At 41.3% G+C, this 18801-nt stretch overlaps 1 protein-coding gene across 1 annotated transcript in view; it reads left to right on the forward strand.

Moving 5' to 3' along the window:
• rars1 (arginyl-tRNA synthetase 1) overlaps positions 1 to 15470 on the forward strand; it is a 31166-nt gene extending 15696 nt beyond the window's left edge. Inside the window, exons 12-15 of the mRNA XM_028595157.1 lie at positions 1791 to 1896; positions 6496 to 6668; positions 9789 to 10036; positions 15283 to 15470. Coding sequence (XP_028450958.1) covers positions 1791 to 1896; positions 6496 to 6668; positions 9789 to 10036; positions 15283 to 15392 — 637 coding nt within the window. The 3' untranslated portion in view covers positions 15393 to 15470. The remainder of the gene's footprint in view (positions 1 to 1790; positions 1897 to 6495; positions 6669 to 9788; positions 10037 to 15282) is intronic.
• The last annotated feature ends 3331 nt before the right edge of the window (positions 15471 to 18801 follow it).

Consider the following 18801-nt stretch of genomic DNA (forward strand, 5'->3'; position numbering starts at 1 on the left):
TTGTCGTGATAGTCATTGGTGATGGAAGGTCAAACCTCTGTTACCTGAGAAGTTAAGTGTGGGGTTGTTTATTATAGTTTATTTTTAAACTGCATTATCATATTATTTTAGTGAGGACTCTACAAAAACTACAAATAACTGTTGTTAGGGAAGTTTTGTTACGCTTTCTGAATTTTCTTTTAAAATGTATATCAGCCGATATATCGGATTTTTAAATCACCAAATATTTGTATCAAAATCGGCCTTAAAAATCCTTTATCGGTCGGGCTATAGAGCTGATATGTATTTACATGTGAAGAGTAATTGTCGTATGGAACCATCCACGTTATTTTTTGGACAATTTTGGTTGAAAGAAACCCAAGTTTCTGATATAGAAACGTTTTGAATATGGGTCAAATTTGACCCGAGGACAACGGACCGTTACGTGATTTCTGGACTCTAAGGGTTTACCAGAACAGGGCTCCAGACTCGCATTTTGCGACCATTTGTTTTGAGACGGTGCGAGTATTTTGTTTATATTTCTCGCTTTCATCATAAAAAGTAAAAGTCAACCGTGGCGAAACAAACCATCGGCACATTCCCCACATTTTCTGACATTTTATAAATCAAACAACTAATCGAATAATCAAGAAAATTATCAACGGATTAATCGACTATGAAAATGATCGTTAGTTGCAGCCCTACATGATATAGAATGATTTCTTGTCATTTAATAAGTAGTCTATATGAAATAACCACACTGTAACGCCTATTTTTGTATACTTCTGTGTGAATGAAAGACTTCCATCCATCTTCTTCCGCTTATCCGGTATCGGGTCGCGGGGGGAGCAGCTCCAGCAGGGGACCCCAAACCTCCCTTTCCCGAGCAACATTAACCAGCTCCAACTGGGGGATCCCGAGGCGTTCCCAGGCCAGGTTGGAGATATAATCCCTCCACCTAGTCCTAGGTCTTCCCCGAGGCCTCCTCCCAGCTGGACGTGCCTGGAACACCTCCCTAGGGAGGCGCCCAGGGGGCATCCTTACCAGATGCCCGAACCACCTCAACTGGCTCCTTTCGACGCAAAGGAGCAGCGGCTCTACTCCGAGCTCCTCACGGATGACTGAGCTTCTCACCCTATCTCTAAGGGAGACGCCAGCCACCCTATTGAGGAAACCCATTTCAGCCGCTTGTACCCTGGATCTCGTTCTTTCGGTCATGACCCAGCCTTCATGACCATAGGAGAGGGTAGGAACGAAAACTGACCGGTACATCGAGAGCTTTGCCTTCTGGCTCGGCTCTCTTTTCGTCACAACGGTGCGATAAATTGAATGTAATACCGCACCCGCTGCACCGATTCTCCGACCAATCTCCCGCTCCATTGTCCCCTCACTCGCGAACAAAACCCCAAGGTACTTAAACTCCTTCACTTGGGGTAAGGACTCATTCCCTACCTGGAGAAGGCATTCCATCGGTTTCCTGCTGAGAACCATGGCCTCAGATTTAGAGGTGCTGATCCTCATCCCAACCGCTTCACACTCGGCTGCAAACCGATCTAGTGAGTGCTGAAGGTCACAGGCCGATGATGCCATCAGGGCCACATCATCTGCAAAGAATGAAAGACTTGACAAATGAAAAGTCCCTGCTGTGGGAAAACCTCACGCATTTATTTTAACCAACATTTGAGTTCCACGTGGAGCTTTTTTATACAGATTATTCTCCACCATTCTTATGCAGAGAGACCTGTGTCCTGCGCTGAGCTCTGATAGTAATCTCTCACTGAACTTTTTTGCGTCTTGACTTTCTTGCTCAGGAAGAAGTTTAAGACCCGGTCTGGAGACACCGTGAGGCTGATGGACCTTCTGGAGGAGGGACTGAAGAGGGCCATGGACAAACTGAAAGAGAAGGAGAGAGACAAGGTGAGAACACCATCCTTTATTTAGCAACATGGACTGCTGATGGAGGACATGAAGGAGGAGAGAGACCATCTCTCCCTTCTTTCTCCATCATTTTGATGCCAGGGTGCGTCTCATCTCTCACTCCTGATTTACAATGGGATGAGTGTATTTTTTTTGGGGTGTCATTTAGTGAGGATATGAAACCCATACCCATAGCTTTTAACTTTTGAACATCATAAAAAAGTTGCTCCCTGCTGTCGGACACATTTACTGTCTCATAAACTGAAAGTGAAAGGTGACATTAATAAAGGGCAAAGTTTCTCTTACCTCTAGTGGCGTCTAGCCACGCAGACAGCTTTTGGCTTTATTTGTCCAGGTTTTGAAGATATTAGTGTCTGACATTTCTGCCTCCGCACCAATACAACGGAGGTCAATTTCATTTGTGAGGCTCACAGACAACATGCATTCCCCAAAAAGTGTGTTCTTGTTACTCTGGAGCCATGATGTCTCTCTCTCTCTCTCATGGGCGGGCCAAATTCTCTGGGCGGGCAAAGCAGAGAAAGGGGAGGTAACCTTGCTGATAGGTTTACACCTATCACCATTTCTAGCCACTGGGGGACCATAGGCAGGCTGGGGTAACTCGTATTAATGTTAAAAAAAAACTAAAAAAGTAAAATTTTCATGCCATGGGACCTTTTAATACATACTGTGTGTATATATATTTATACTCACTTTTTTTAAACTCTTAATTCTTGACTTTCTTAACCTTCTTTATGTTTAGAGAATGTGTGACATGCAGCGACAACACCAAAACAAATTCCTTGTATGTGTAAAAAACTTACATGGCAATAAAGCTATTCTGATTCTGATTCTAGTCAGAGTAAAAAGGAGCACTTGGGAATTCAAGTTGATTCTTGGCCTCGGGACTAGTAGTTTGACAAATCATAACTCGGCGTCCCCGTACTAGCTTTTTTTTGCATAGCTTTCCCCACCTTTGAGACCACTTTTGAGCAAAAAAAAACCAAACACTAGGTTTGGGGCTGCTCGATTATGGGGAAAAAAATATAATCACGATTAGTTCGGTCAATTCTGAAATCACGGTCATTTAACACGATTACTCGTTGACTTCTGGAGAGATGCTGCAATTATTGAACTTAAAAAAACAGTGGAAAAAGTTAAATAAATCCTCATTAAAAAAAACATGCCTTAATACTCTTCCTATATAAACTTTATTATTTCATTCAGAACACAAGAGACAATAAGAGTTTCTTGCAAAACTTAATGAGCTAAATAATAGTTTTTCTCGATTATTCTCTTTTTGTGATCATTGGGAGCCAAAATCATAATCGCGATTCAATATGGCTCGCCCTGACACTTAGTTGCTGGTGACATGCTTATTCATCACCCTGAGCAGCGGTGACGTACCGCTGTGTGACGTCACAAGTACAAGAGACCCGCACGCTCCAACACTTTTGTCCAGAGTAAATATCCTGACAAATATTAGACAAATTGCCATGACATTTGGCATATACTTCAGTATTTTCCCTAGGTTTGTAAAAGGCTTAGGTGCATGTATATGGCGGGCAGGTTTAGGGGTCCTACCTTAAGAAACAGTTTGTGTTTTTCAATAATAATAAAAAAGGTGTGATTTGACATTATTTTGAATCATTAATATTACCACATCTGTGTCGTAAACATTGGAAAAGCTAGAGGATATAATGCATAAATGAAACTTAAAAAAAGCTTTAAGGCCAAACTTGCTTAGGAAGTCCACTGGGGACCAACTACAATCCTTAGATCTGAGAAAAGTCACATAGTTATGATGCTCACATTGATTTTACATTAATTTGGCTCGAGTGCTGGGCCTAAGCCTTAAAATGGTATGGAAAACCCTGGACATGGCACAGAGGATGAATCCTACTGACGTCGGCGATCCCCTGACCTTTCTCCATGCACCAACAGACGAGATAAACAAATACAGTATGAAATGAGAAGTTCTTCACAGACAGTTTTTCACGGCACATAGAGTTGTATAATGGTAGTGAATGAAGAGTGTTTTTGCCTGAGATCCCTTGAACTGCACGTTTAGATTGCAGATTTAAACTTGTATCTTAGTTGTGTGTTTTTTTCATTTGGAGAAAGAGAAAATGTTGGATAAAACAAATTAAAAAAAAGTGTGTGTGTGTGTGTGTGTGTGTGTGTGTGTGTGTGAAAACCCAACAGAACCTGACCTGGTTAAGTATTATCTGGAGCACTTGGTGCAGTGTAAACAGTCAGTGACTTCCAGTTGAACTGCAATGATTTTAATGCTGATAAGGTTGTGGGAAGCCGTTGGCAGCCTTGTTTCGCTGCAGGCCTGGCCCTCTGCTGCCTGTCTGGGTCGGTGCCTACGTCTACCATCTGCTAACCCTGCCTCATTAAAACAAACCCTAGCCTCCATTCACAACTCAGCCTGCGCCGCTAACGCTGGCGCTAAGATTGGTTTCCTCCAGTTCTTCTGTCGTCTATTATTTACTCCTGTCCTATTTTCTGTTGTATTCTTTTAATACTTTGGTATCCTGTTATGTTCTATCCTTTCCTGTGTTGTCCTGGTATTCCCTGTCCTGTTGTGTCGTACTGTTGTCTGACCTTTTTGGTTCTATCCCTGTATGTCTGCCCCTGCCAGCTACGGCTTGGCATTTGGCCTTTAACTGGAGCTGCAACATTTAACCCATATTCATCTCATTAGTCAACTAGTAAACTGTCAAACAATTAATGGATTATCCACATAGATGCAGATTATTTCTTAGTTATTTATCAAACATTACACATTATTGTAGGCCCAGTTTAATATGCAACTCAACATATGCAACATTACGGGCCCTATTTTAACAATCTAAGAGCACGTAGTGAAGCGCCTGGCGAGGTGCGTTTATGGCGTGTACGAATCCACTTTTGCTTGTTTAACGGCGGAAAAAAGGGTCCGTGCGCAAGGCGCATGGTTCAGAAGGGTTGTACTTAGTGTCTTCATTAATTCATAGGTGTATTTTTGGCGTAACATGCAATAAACCAATCAGAGGGTCATCTCCCATTCCCTTTAAAAGCCAGGCGATAGGAGCATTTCTATTATGATGGAGGATTTGCTGAGCAGGAAGGAGAGAAGAAACTGATCTGCTCGTGCGTGAAGTGAAAGCTCGCGAGCAGATCATATAATACTATTTCACATTGTAATATTTAGATTTTTAATCTTCTGCATGTGTGTGTGCTGCTGCACGTCCCTGTGTGCGTAACAAGCATAGTGTGTGCGCGCTATGCACGAGCCTAGGCACATTTTACTAATTTGCTGTTAAAATTACAATGAAATGCGGCGCTATTGACTTTAGACCAGGTTTTTGTTGGTCAGTGGCGCGATCACTTTCCACTGCCTCAAGATAGCAATACACCAAGAATGTACCTGAACACACCTCCCTGTAAGACCAGCACGCCCATGGGTGCACAGATGGGTGCAGGTGCATTTGCTATTTAAACGACGTGGGTGCTGGACGGGAAATTGACAACTGCGTCGGTCTTAAACTAGCAAAGACACTGGCGTCGGGATTTGCGCTGCACCGGGTGCGAGATAGGGCCCTAAATGTAGTAAGGGGTGCCTGCTCAGTCTCTTTTTCAGCGGACGCGTCCTTGGCTTAAAACGTTGAAGACCCGTGCTTTAATATAATAACAATAGTAATAGTAATGCCATAGACCTTTATCACGGCAGACATGTTGACATGTCATAGTAGGAAAAGCACTGGTGTATTGAAACCCTTTACTGATGGCTACATTCCACTTAGGAGAGGTCCTGGTATTAAACCATTACTGATGGCTACATTCCACTTAGGAGAGGTCCTGGTATTAAACCATTACTGATGGCTACATTCCACTTAGGAGAGGTCCTGGTATTAAACCATTACTGATGGCTACATTCCACTTAGGAGAGGTCCTGGTATTAAACCATTAATGATGGCTGCATTCCACTTAGGAGAGACCCTGGTATTAAACCATTACTGATGGCTGCATTCCACTTAGGAGAGGTCCTGGTATTTAACCATTACTGATGGTTGCATCAGGGACACTTGATGGAACTGAGCCATCGTTAAGGTTATCAACTTCAGCTGTGCTTTTCCTACTATGACAAGTCAACATGTCTGCTGTGAAAAAGGTCCATTCTATGACCTGTCCCTGTGTTTCTCGTCATGTTGTGTTCTATATTGTCAATCTTTGTCCTGTCATATCGTGTCATGTCCTCAGTCCGTTATGCTCTGCTGGACAGGAAAACCTTCTGCATAACCCCGTCCTCCCTCTGTTCCCTCCCTTTGGTATCGGACATGTCACGCACACAGATTCAAGGGAAGGCGATGACTTAATAACTCAATTTAAGCTTTGCCTGAGGTTACCAAATTAAATTCATCATTTGGATTAAATTCCACTGACTGGTTTTAGCGTAAGGTGATGTACTGCCTGCAGTAATTACACTCTGATAAAGGCCACACAGTTATCAGAATATTTAATGCTGCCTCAAGAATTATTGGTAGGATTATTGTCTTTTTAATACGTCCGTGTCATTAAAGGAAACTTGACTGTGCTGTAATTGTCTTCCTGCAGGTCCTGACCCCCGAGGAGCTGACCAAAGCCCAGAGGTCCGTTGCTTTCGGCTGCATCAAATACGCCGACCTCTCCCACAACCGCATCAACGACTACGTCTTCTCGTTTGACAAGATGCTGGACGACCGGGGCAACACGGCGGCGTACCTCCTCTACGCCTTCACTCGCATCAGGTGGGGGCTCACTCTCAAGTTCACCATATTACCATCTCTGCTTCTGCGTTGATGCAAAAGTCAAAATACTAAACTGTTGAAACATTCAGCTTTTCTACCAATAGAAAAAAAAAAAAAAAAAATTAATCTAAATGTGATTTTTGTGCCAGATACTGCGATTGCGATTCCATTTGCGCTTAAAAAAAAAAGTTCAATATTCACTGTGTAACAGTTATACACTTGTCACGGAGCAATTTAACATGAGACCCCATTAAAACTGCTCCTGTACCGGCCACATTAAACTGCCACTTCACTGGAACCGCTTGCACATCCATGCGACCCGTACAAGTCCGCGGAGCCCGAGCCTGTCTCCACTCAGTCCACCTGTGAGCTAGTCGGGTGTTTCATTTCATTTAATTTTTTATTTATTAAACCAGAAAAAATTAAAGACAACCGGGCCTGACTCAGTGTAAAACTGATTTTCAGCAGGTTCCTGCTCTGCAGAATATAAACACCACATACACAACAAAAACTCCTAGACAGAACAGTAACAAACACACAGACCAGGAGAATGAGCAACAGGGCAAATCCATAAAGCTGACTTAATGGTCGCAGGTATACCTCTCCATTAAATAGAGAGCAAATGTTAATTTAAATGATGTTATTGACGTTAAAGTTCTGATGTATAACATAACAGTTTCTAAAAGCCGGTAAAGGCAAAAGTCCATTTGTAGCAGATCTTGTAATGCGCTCGGACCTTGAACTGGGTTTTGGAACCAACGTAGACAGAGCAGCTACAGTGTGACTATTTAAAATTTGATAATACAGTTTTATCCCAAGGCTTAATTTATAATTCTCAAATGTCAAGGCATTACACAGAGATAGTACAGTGGTGAGTCCATCCAGGAAGCCTAACATGTAGCTTATAGGCTTTGTTATAGAGCCTTATTACTGGTTCAAGAATCTCATTTGTTTCAAGAATCTCATTTGTTTGTCTACCTGGCATGCTTTGTTTAGTCGATTTAACACGACAGTCCTTATCACTATAGCAGAGAGCCCGGAACGTAGCAGAAAAAGACCAGAAAAAGAAAGTTTGCACTAGAAAGTTACTTAGCAGTTAATACATAGATTGTATAGCCCATTTTCCTCTTACAATGCAAAAAAACAACACGTTTTTAATTACCGTATTTTTCGGACTATAAGTCGCTCCGGAGTATAAGTCGCATCAGTCAAAAAATGCGTCATGAAGAGGGAAAAAACATATATAAGTCGCACCGGACTATAAGTCGCATTTATTTAGAATATAAATACAAGAGTTATTCAACTACACAATAGCACACAGAACAATACGCTGAATACGGTAGGTGTCCGGTATGTTAACGTAACACATTAACAGTTATTGAACTATACAATAGCACCCAGAACAACTAGCTACCAGGGCGTGGAGCATGGAGGTATTAAAAGGCGTGGGGACGTAACTGCACCCTGAACGAGCCCCTCCAGACTCCTTCCTCCAGCTCTGGCCGTCTCGCTTTCAGCCCACGATTAGCCGATTAGCTTTCTTTGTTTTCTTCATTGCAGTAAGAGTCACCTTTTTGCCAGTCTCCCTCATAAGTTTCTCCCTCATTTCAAACTCTCTTTCTGCTGCTCGATTACCGTTTTCGGCTGCATATTTTACTACCTGCAGTTTAATCTCTTTTCTTTCTCAGTTGTCTTTAGGAGGAGCGTTCTAGTTGTCACAAGCCTAGAGCGCCCTCTCGCGGCTGTAGACGGTAATGTTTTCAGTATGAATTAACATGTAAAAACATGTTAAATTATATATATTTTGATATATAAGTCGCACCTGACTATAAGTCGCAGGACCAGCCAAAGTAGGAAAAAAAGTACAACTTAGAGTCCGGAAAATACGGTACCTGTTTAACTGATTGTATTAACCAGTCAAAGTTCTTATTGTCTGTTAACAGTCGATTGATAACTTTAACCCCACTTTGATATGTGACTCTGTCGCGGTACAAATAGTGCTTGATTAGTTCACATATGGCGATGCAGAAGAAAAACAGGACTACGTTCAGGCTGTCTGTCTAGTAAGCCAGCTTGACGTTTCACTTTGGGGCGCAAAAAGTATCTGGAAAGTTAAATTGAGTTCCTCGGGCGCGTTTCTGCCTCGGCTGTGTCCTCCTCTCCACTCTGCCCTGTTGGAGAACCTCCGACCAGTCCCAGTACACTTTCATTACCCATATCAGATCTGCCGCTCCGGCCCTCCACGGAGCTCGTTGCCAAGGGGATTAGTCTTCGGGGTCTTTCCAGTCTGCACGGCCCAATTTCTCCTCGCCCCTTATCACCTGTATCGAGTGACCGTCTCCTGGCTGCAGAGTGCTGCGCTGATCCCCCTTCCTCTCCAGCTTCCCTGGAGGGTGTTAGACTCCGGGTGGCACAGTGCCCGGCCAAAGATTGATCTTCTCTTTTTCCAGTCTCGCCTGAGAGGATTCGATGTTCTACTATCTGTCGATGGAGCACTCACTGTGGCAGCAGCACACAGTCAAGTGTCCTTCTCAGTAGATATCTTCAGAAAATATCTCAGATCTCTGAAAATATTAGTAATAATGCATATCAAAAAGGTTAGATTTAAATTTTTTTTAAGATATTGTTAATATGTATTATTGGTCAATCTGGCCCAAAGTGACATCTACAAATTACTTTTTTATTTTATTTTTTTTTTTTTTACAAACCTCAGCTATGTTTAATTTACACTGATAATAAAGCAACTGGTCACATTTGAGAAGTGACGATTTGTCAAAGAAGTCTTTTTTTTTTTTTTTTTTGAAAATATAATAGTGTAATACCTCCACACTCACAGGAAAACTCAACAGATATATAATGGTGAATTCCTCCTCCCTTATTATTTCAAACGTTCTGTCTTTTGGATGATTCATTTACTTCCAATTCTGATTTCTTACCTGCAAACGCACATGATATTTTCAATGTAAATCATTACTGAAAAGAAAGCTAAACAACCTGTTCCTACCTGAGTAAAGGACCATTCTTATTGACACATTGAACAAAACAACTTAAACACTAATTCTGATCTGAAAACATTCATTCTGGGACATCTGCATTACCGGTGTTCTTGTCTTCCTGCAGGTCCATAGCTCGCCTGGCGAACATCGACGAGGCCACGCTGAGGAAAGCGGCCGAGACCTCGGAGGTCCTCCTGGACCACGAGAAGGAGTGGAAGCTGGGCAAGTGCATCCTCCGTTTCCCGGAGATCCTGCAGAAGATCCTGGACGACCTGCTGCTGCACACGCTCTGCGACTACCTGTACGAGCTCGCCACCACCTTCACCGAGTTCTACGACAGCTGCTACTGCGTGGAGAAGGACCGGCAGACGGGTACATCTTCCAACAACATCCGGGCGAACCGTGCAAAAGAAAACAAACAAACAAACAAGCAGAGATTTTTCGGTAACGCTTTACTTGAAGGTATCTACAGAAGAGTGACATGACACTGTCATGACCCTAACTCTAACCCTAACCATAAATTGTCATGACAAAAACCGAATTACATTTACTAAAAGAAGTGTTATGTCAAACGTTTATGACTTGTTTATAATGTTTATGACCCGTTCACGACAGTGTCATGTGACTTATGTAGATACCTTCAAGTAAAGTGTAAACCCCCACACACACACACACACACACACACACACACACACACACACACACACACACACACACACACACACACACACTTTGTTTATTAAGTTTTGCAGGGACATACAATTGACATGTACATTCAGAGTGAAGTCGCATTCACACTGCCTGCATCGGCTGTCGCGGTGAAAACGCATAGGCATGGTTTTATGTCGGTTAGCCTAATAGCTGGTTTGATTTGCATTGAGAGAGGATTTTATGGAAAGTACCCCATGCCAATATCTAGGTATGGTTAAGGGTATGTGATGATGTGGGGGTATTTTAATTCCAAAGGCCAAGGGAACTTTATCAGGATGCATAGTATCCTGGATCCATGAAATAACTGGCCTTTAAAAATAAACATCTACCTGCCTCTATGGGAATTTAACATAGGGGTGTACTTACTTATGCCCCCTGTATTTTATGGAAGAACATTTATTTATTTACGATACTTTATTCATTCACAAACAACATTGGTGTCCTTAAAGGTTGGATTTTTCCTTTTTTTTTTTTTTTTAATCAAGTCATTAAGATCAATTTCCAAACGATGATTTTTTTTATTCCTCTTTTTAGTCAACGTTATGAGCACCACTGTATGTACAATATAAGAAAGGATAATGAAAAGCGCAAGAATACAAAGGAAAAAATGAAAAGAAATACATAAAAATAATATATATACATACCTACTTGAATTAAAAAAAAAAGGAAAACAAAACGCACACATCCAGTAAAGTTGGAAGCGTCTGTTTTGTTTTTTTGCTGTCTGTCAATGACATAAAACCAGGTAACGCAACAGTAAAGCTTAGTCTCTCGACTAAAATGGAAAAACTCCCCCCAGATTTTCCCCAATTTAACGGAACCTCGCAGTGAAACCCTGATTTCCTCCACTTTTAGGAAATAAAGAACCTCTCAGACCCAGTGAGGGGGGGAAAAAGGGAGTAGAGGAAGATTTCCACTTAAGTGAAATCAGTGTTCTCGCTAAAAGAGCGGTAAAGGCCAGACTGTCTTTCATAGAAGAAGATAGAGAAGGCGAGAGGGAGACACAAGAGTAGATGTTCTTCAACATGATGTTCTCTCTCGATGGGAGTCAATTAGCGGGAGGTTTCACTCTGAGAGGGTTTTCACTGAAAGCCATCTGAACGCTGTTAGCCATCCACTTGTTTCTGTTAGCATTCCATCCCTGCAGTGCACTGAAGTGCTAGAAGTGCTAGGTTTAAAACCTGCTTAATTATGCTAATTCTCCTCAGCTGGAGGTTATTAATTTATAAATTGTTTCTTTGTTCGAAAGTAGTGTGTGTGTGTGTGTGTGTGTGTGTGTGTGTGTGTGTGTGTGTGTGTGTGTGTGTGTGTGTGCGTGTGCGTGTGTGCGCACTCAGATCATGAGCCAGATTTAAAAGTCACAGGATCCATGAAATGGGGCCTTCAGTCAGTTTCAGTTGAGTTTATTGAGTTGAGTACATGAATTCATCTTTCAAGGGGTGTATGTTTAAAAAAAAAAAAGAACAAATTAATCATCAACATATAAGGGTTAAGGCCCGACGAGGTGTCCATTATCAGGAATTAATAGACTGGGAGGCCATTAATAACCTGATAAGATTGCCAAAGAAGATTTTTTTTTTTTTTTTTTTAAACCATTAATTTATCTTGTCATGCGTTTCGCGATCCAAATCTGAATTATTTTCAAACTAACTCCCTCATTTGCCTGGTAACACCTGAGGGTTTGACTAATGCCTGGAACAATCATTCAGTCCTTGCAGAAAAATGCAGAGTTTTTTTGTGATTGTTGCAAGCAAAAATCCTTGATTATGCGGCACGTTTTCTTAAAAAATGCGATGGAATATGCGAGATATTTATGCAATTTTATGCGATGAAATTGCGGGAACTTACAAAAACTGCGGTTTGATGAAAAAGAGAAAAAAAAAGTTATTGTATGACGTAATTACGTCACTTCATAACGTTCCCATGGCAACAGGGGAAAATGGCTGCTCTTGTGTGAAGTAAACGCAACATTTTTCAACTTTCTGCTAAGATATACGTGACTTTTTTTACAACGAAAATGCGGGGATTATGAAATCATGCAAGCCCCGCATATTTTGCGTGGAAATCAGCAATTCGTGCGGTGAAAGTGCAGCGTATTTGAACAAATACGCATAAATATGCAGACTTTGGCTGATTATGCGTTGAATTATGCGATTGCATAATCGTGTTTTTCTGGAGGGACTGGTCATTCCCATCCAGTAAGGTTCTTATATGCAATGCAAGCGTTGTTGTGTAACACATTTCAGTTACACTTTACTTGAAGGTATCTGTCGGTACACGATCCGTTCCGCCTGCACGATCCGTTCTGCGCATGCGCAAGATAATACTGTTTTACCGAAGATATGACCTGCACGATCTGTTCCACGCTAGCCTATGGCTAGCCTCCACCAGGAAGCAAACGTTAGTTTAGATAACAGCTAATTCGGCTAACCGCTAGCTGACAGGTAGATTCAGTCTAAAATTAAGTTAAGTCAAACTTAATGGGAGAAGCATGCTACAGCTAAATTAAGACTTTACAGTGATAACAATAAAGACAAGTATGGAGTGATTGTATTTTAAATGACCACAAGTTAAGTAGAACTGACGTAACAGCTGTTATATATGTTAACGTTTATTTTCAAGTTTTATTTTGAGGGTATTTTAAAGTTATTACATGCTGTCTCAGCTAGCAGTTAGCCGAATTAGCTGTTGGCTAAACTAACGCTAGCTTGGCTGTTGACTGGAAGCGTGGAACAGATCGTGCAGTGTCGTAAATCCTCGTACAACAGCGCATGCGCCAGCATTTTGCGCATTGGCAGAACAGATCGTGCAGGCAGAACGGATCGTGTACCAACAGTATCTACATAAGAGTGACATGACACTGTCATGAACGTGTCATAATCATCATAAACAAGTCATAAACGTTGATGACATAACGCTTCTTTTAGTAAGTCATTCGGTTTTTGTCATGACAAGTTAGGGTTAGAGTTGGGGTTCATGTGTCATGACAGTGTCATGTCACTCTTATGTAGATACCTTTGAGTAAAGTGTTACCCACATTTCAAACAGAAATGTCAGCTTGGCCTCCTTTTGATCTTTCCCAAAGCTTGTTTCTCGTCAGCGTCAGCAGCACTCTGTCCCCGTCCGGTATATAGTTGGACGCGTCTGCTTTGTTTGTGAAAATTACAAACTCATTTTGCTGTCTGTCGATGATCATCGACGTTCGCGCCCTTTAACGAGCTGTCTGCTTAATTCACCCTCTGCTGCTCATTACGGACTTAATTTCTATTGGATTTCTGCTCCGCGTAGCAATTTGGCCTGATGGGGTGGACGGTCATGGATGTTGCGTGTGGCTGCATGATGTACGGGTCATTGACTTGATGTCGGCTGCCGCCATTAAATGCGCCCTCTGACCTTCTGTTGCTTGTTGTTCTCGCTCTGCGCCTCACCTCCGACTGTTTTCTCTCATCTGCGGGACTCCTCAATATTTCTCTCTTCATCCCCCTTCATCTCATCTCTTGGGTCTTCTTTTGCACTTTTCAAATCACCTAATAATCCATTATCTATTAGATGTGTTATTTGTTATCTAATTATGCTAAATTCACACTACAATATCAGCGCAGTAACTGTCCTGACAGACGTGAGGAACGTTGGTTTGACCCTCGTGTTGTGTGTGATAATAAGAAGAACACCAGATAAATCTGAGGAGTTCTGAGATGTTTTATAGGGCAGCAAATAAGAAAAAAACAAGGCGTTGCTTAACAAATAATACATTTTCAACCTTTTCTGTAATCTGAGCTTATTCCATGAAATATTTGAGCCTCAAATATCAAAAAAGTAAAAAAAACACTTCATTTTTCTTGTCTGTCTGAATATATATATATATATATATATATATAATAATAATAATATACCTGAATTCACCCTCTGTCTGAAACGCTCAGTTTTTTCGCCTGTCTCTTTTAGACCCCCTTATCTTATTTAAGATAAAAAAGACATGGAAATCTCACGTTTTTTACACCTTTTTAAAGTCCGTTACACACCGGGGTATGACAAATTGCGTCGCGAAATAATCCCCTGCGGTGAAGATATCAAATGATTGTGTAGCAGCTAGAGTCTGCAGTTGGAGCACAAATAAATGCTGCAGCTCCTCAAAACCACTGTAAACACAGTAAATAACACAACGTGATTGGTTGATGTCTTTATTCACGTCACAAAAGTTTAGAAAAATCAACCTCGTTTCGGAAAAAATTACGGCGCTTTTTTTTTTTTTTTTTTTTTACTTTTCGCGTGTGAAAGTACAGTCTAATATATTGGCGTGTGAAATTCATGCTGCGTTCCAGACACAATGTTTAGCCCGTAAGTTACAACTTCAAGTCACGACTCGCGACTTGGTAGCTTTCCAGGCAAAGTCACCACAAACCCTTCTAGCTAGCGTTAGCTAGCAGCTACCTAACATTGACGTTAGCTAGCGCTAGCTGATACTAGCGAATTCTAGTCGGTGACATATTTTGGTCTTCATTTAATAAACATAACCTGTAGTAGTACACAATCGTGCAGAATTACTTTAAGTTGCCTATTTACATCTGTTTATTTCCATTTCTCACCGTTAATCACCAGCGTCTGTACAGCACCAACAGGGGGCGCCATTGTTGTTTATGTGTGTGTGACGTCAAAAACTGTAACTGGGAGAACAACCATGTGGTACCAGTTCTCGGGGAGTAAGTTAGGGGTTTGACTGCCGTCCCAGGGCACTCTCACAGGCAGAGGTTGTGAAAACACGAGTTACGGGTTACCTGGAACGCAGCATTAGTCGCACGAAAAAACCCGTCCCCGGTGTTTAAAGGCCTTAATCCAAAAGTGCGGAGTAATTCTATCTGTCCGCTAACTGTAGTATTTACCTGTGACACCTGTGCTTGTCTCTCCAGGTGAGGTGGTGAAGATCAACATGTGGAGGATGCTGCTCTGTGAAGCCACAGCCGCCATCATGGCCAAATGCTTTGACATCCTGGGCATCAACCCTGTCGGGAGGATGTGATGTCGCAGTGATCCTCCCAGCCTCTTGTCTTTTCTTTTCTTTTTTTTTTTCTTTCTGCATCCAGAACAGGAATGGGAGGAGAAAGGACGAGACGGCGATAAAAACAGCAAACGGTCTCTTTCACTGACGTCACAGCCAAAAAAACTCACTGGACTTTAAGAATGAAACAGTTATTCTATCCATCTTGGGAGGAAAAAACACATTTAAGTCAAATAATTAACATCTCATGTGAAGGATCTTTTTTATTATTATTAAAGAACCGATGTGAAACCAAAATGTCACCCAGTCTGCTGTCACTTAATTTCAAATTGTGGATCTCTCTTTAAAGCCAGAAGTCATATTGTTACTGGTAAACTATTCTGATACCTAAAATGTGATCCATAAAGAAAAAGATGCACAAGAAAAGCCTCAGCTGGCAGATTTTGTCAAGAATTTTTAAGCTAAAAAAAGTGAATCGGCTCTAGTCAATTCCTCCTGAGCTGGACTAAATAACTCTCTCTCTCCCCTCCACCTACCCCCCTCACCCCCCCAAAAAAACAATTTAAAAAGAAATTTTTAATGGTGTGCATACTTCTTTAGAGGGGGGGGAACCAGGGTCAAGATGGTATAAAGCTATCTGGAATGGATAAATCAGTAAAAAATGTAATGGGTTTGCGCAAAAAGCATTTGGAGTTCCTACCTAGCTACGGGAAATACTGTAGCTTCCTTGCCACCCTTGATGATGAATACCATAGACCGTATATAAGATGAATACCAGCGCTGCGCTTTGCTGACACAGAACTGACACTTCGCTGCAACACATACAAATATATTTATTCACCTTTATTCACACACACAATGAGGCATATTTACAGTTGTGATTGAACTGTATTTTTTGAGTTACTATATAGGCCAACTTTGATCTTGACATATAGGCTAAGCATTCTGTAGCAAATAACAATAAACTCACTATTAATGACATTATCTTAATGCAGTGTCACTACTTCAGCATGTAAATAATTTACCTAAAATACAAACGTGAGCAATCGCTATTATATCGAATCAACAGCCACGTGCAATTTAGCTCGCAGGTGAAGAACACAAACAACAAAAATCACCAGTTAATTTAAATTTGCAAGACCTATAGACTAATACAGGACCTATAGACTAATACAGGACCTATAGACTAATACAGGACCTATAGACTAATACAGGACCTATAGACTAATACAGGACCTATAGACTAATACAGGACCTATAGACTAATACAGGACCTATAGACTAATACAGGACCTATAGACTAATACAGGACCTATAGACTAATACAGGACCTATAGACTAATACAGGACCTATAGACTAATACAAGACCTATAGACTAATACAGGACCTATAGACTAATACAGGACCTATAGACTAATACAGGACCTATAGACTAATACAAGACCTATAGACTAATACAAGACCTATAGACTAATACAAGACCTATAGACTAATACAGGACCTATAGACTAATACAAGACCTATAGACTAATACAGGACCTATAGACTAATACAAGACCTATAGACTAATACAGGACCTATAGACTAATACAAGACCTATACAGGACCTATAGACTAATACAGGACCTATACAGGACCTATAGACTAATACAGGACCTATAGACTAATACAGGACCTATAGACTAATACAAGACCTATAGACTAATACAGGACCTATAGACTAATACAGGACCTATAGACTAATACAGGACCAATACAGGACCTATAGACTAATACAGGACCTATAGACTAATACAGGACCTATAGACTAATACAGGACCAGGCTTAAATGAACTGACAACAGAAGTTATACGACTTACAGTTCTCAAGGACGTACACACACAATCTCAACTGGCCAGTTATCCTTGCGTGTCCGCGCTGTTCTCCGACATGCACTCTAACAATGCAGCCCTGTTTCTGATACCGTGGGGGGGCAGAAATGTTGCCATGGGGGGCCGCCACGGTTAAATCAACATAGAGGGAACACTGCATTGATTTACACATGTTGGATTCTGGTAGGTTTCCATGGAGCCATCAGGTTCAAACGTTTGAGCATGGGAGTTAGTGTTCATTTCATCAGACAAAACAAGACTAAATGTGTTCGTCAATGACCTTTTTTTCCATGACGATGACGAGACTGAACCCATGTCCAAAAACGCTGACTAAGACTAAATTAACATTCATTACTATTGACGAAAAAAGACGAGACTAAAATGTTAAGATAAAGTCTCTCTTCATTTTCGTCTACAATCGTCTCTACTTTTTCATCATGAGATAAAATATTCGGCTGTTACTCGGGTCAGTAGGGTTGGGTACCGAGACCCCGGTGCTAATACGGCACTGGTGCCTTAACGACCGTTATCTAACAGCAACGCGGATTTCGGTGCCACTTAAATGCCTGCCGCTTCTCTTGGACGGTCACACTCCTAAGCATGTCACGCTAGTAAACACTATACTTGGCAGCAGGTAATGTTAGCCTACTGTTAGCTAGATTAACGCTACACCTGACAGCAGGTAACGTTAGCCTACCGTTTGCTAGCAGCTGGAGTAACCACGGTTAAAATGCTGACAGCTAAACGCTGTAAAAGTTTGTCTGTATTTCACTGTGTAGGATTCCAATACCAGGACATACAACAGTCTGTAGCTGCCGTTGTCTGAAAAACAACACAGATGTTGCGTTCTCTTGAAACTCACCTCGCCAGCCTCATGCTGCATTCAAAGTTATTGTAAAATACCCTTTTTCCCATCCAGTGGTTGTTTTTGTTTTTGACAGGAATTTACTGGTGAAATAAGGAAGAGGCTCGATATTCGGTCGCATTTTACGCACAATGATATTGACAAAAAAATCTGAATGTGTCATAAGTATTTGACGGAAATGGTTATCAGAAATAAGCTCACAAATCATTTGTTATTTCAAAAAAAGACAGATGTTTTGACTAAAACTAGATTAAAATGGCGAGACTTTTAGTCGACTAAAACTTGACTAACAAAAAAAAATATGTGAATGACTGACTAAATATGACTAAAACTAACGAGGCGAATTGGCACAAGACTAAGACTAAGATGAAAAATAGGTGACAAAATGAACAGTAGTGGGGATGAATGAAAGCAACACATACCGCACCAGTGTTCACAGCGATTGTCTCATTGAGACAAACCACTTCAGCCATCAGTGAGCTCTAAGATGCTTTAATCGCATCAAAAAACACATTCAAGGCGAAAGCATTTGTGAGAGAGAATAGCTTTGCATGCATTTCAACTGTAATAGCTTTCCGCAGCGTCCGCCCCTCTTCTTGCCAGACTTTGACATATAGAAAGTCGCGTTCGACTTGAGCTGCTTTTTAGATAACCACAATGGCCATCTTTGCCTTCCATGAGTCGTGTAAGTGG

Source organism: Perca flavescens, chromosome 13, assembly GCF_004354835.1.
Source record: "Perca flavescens isolate YP-PL-M2 chromosome 13, PFLA_1.0, whole genome shotgun sequence".
NCBI lineage: Eukaryota > Metazoa > Chordata > Actinopteri > Perciformes > Percidae > Perca > Perca flavescens.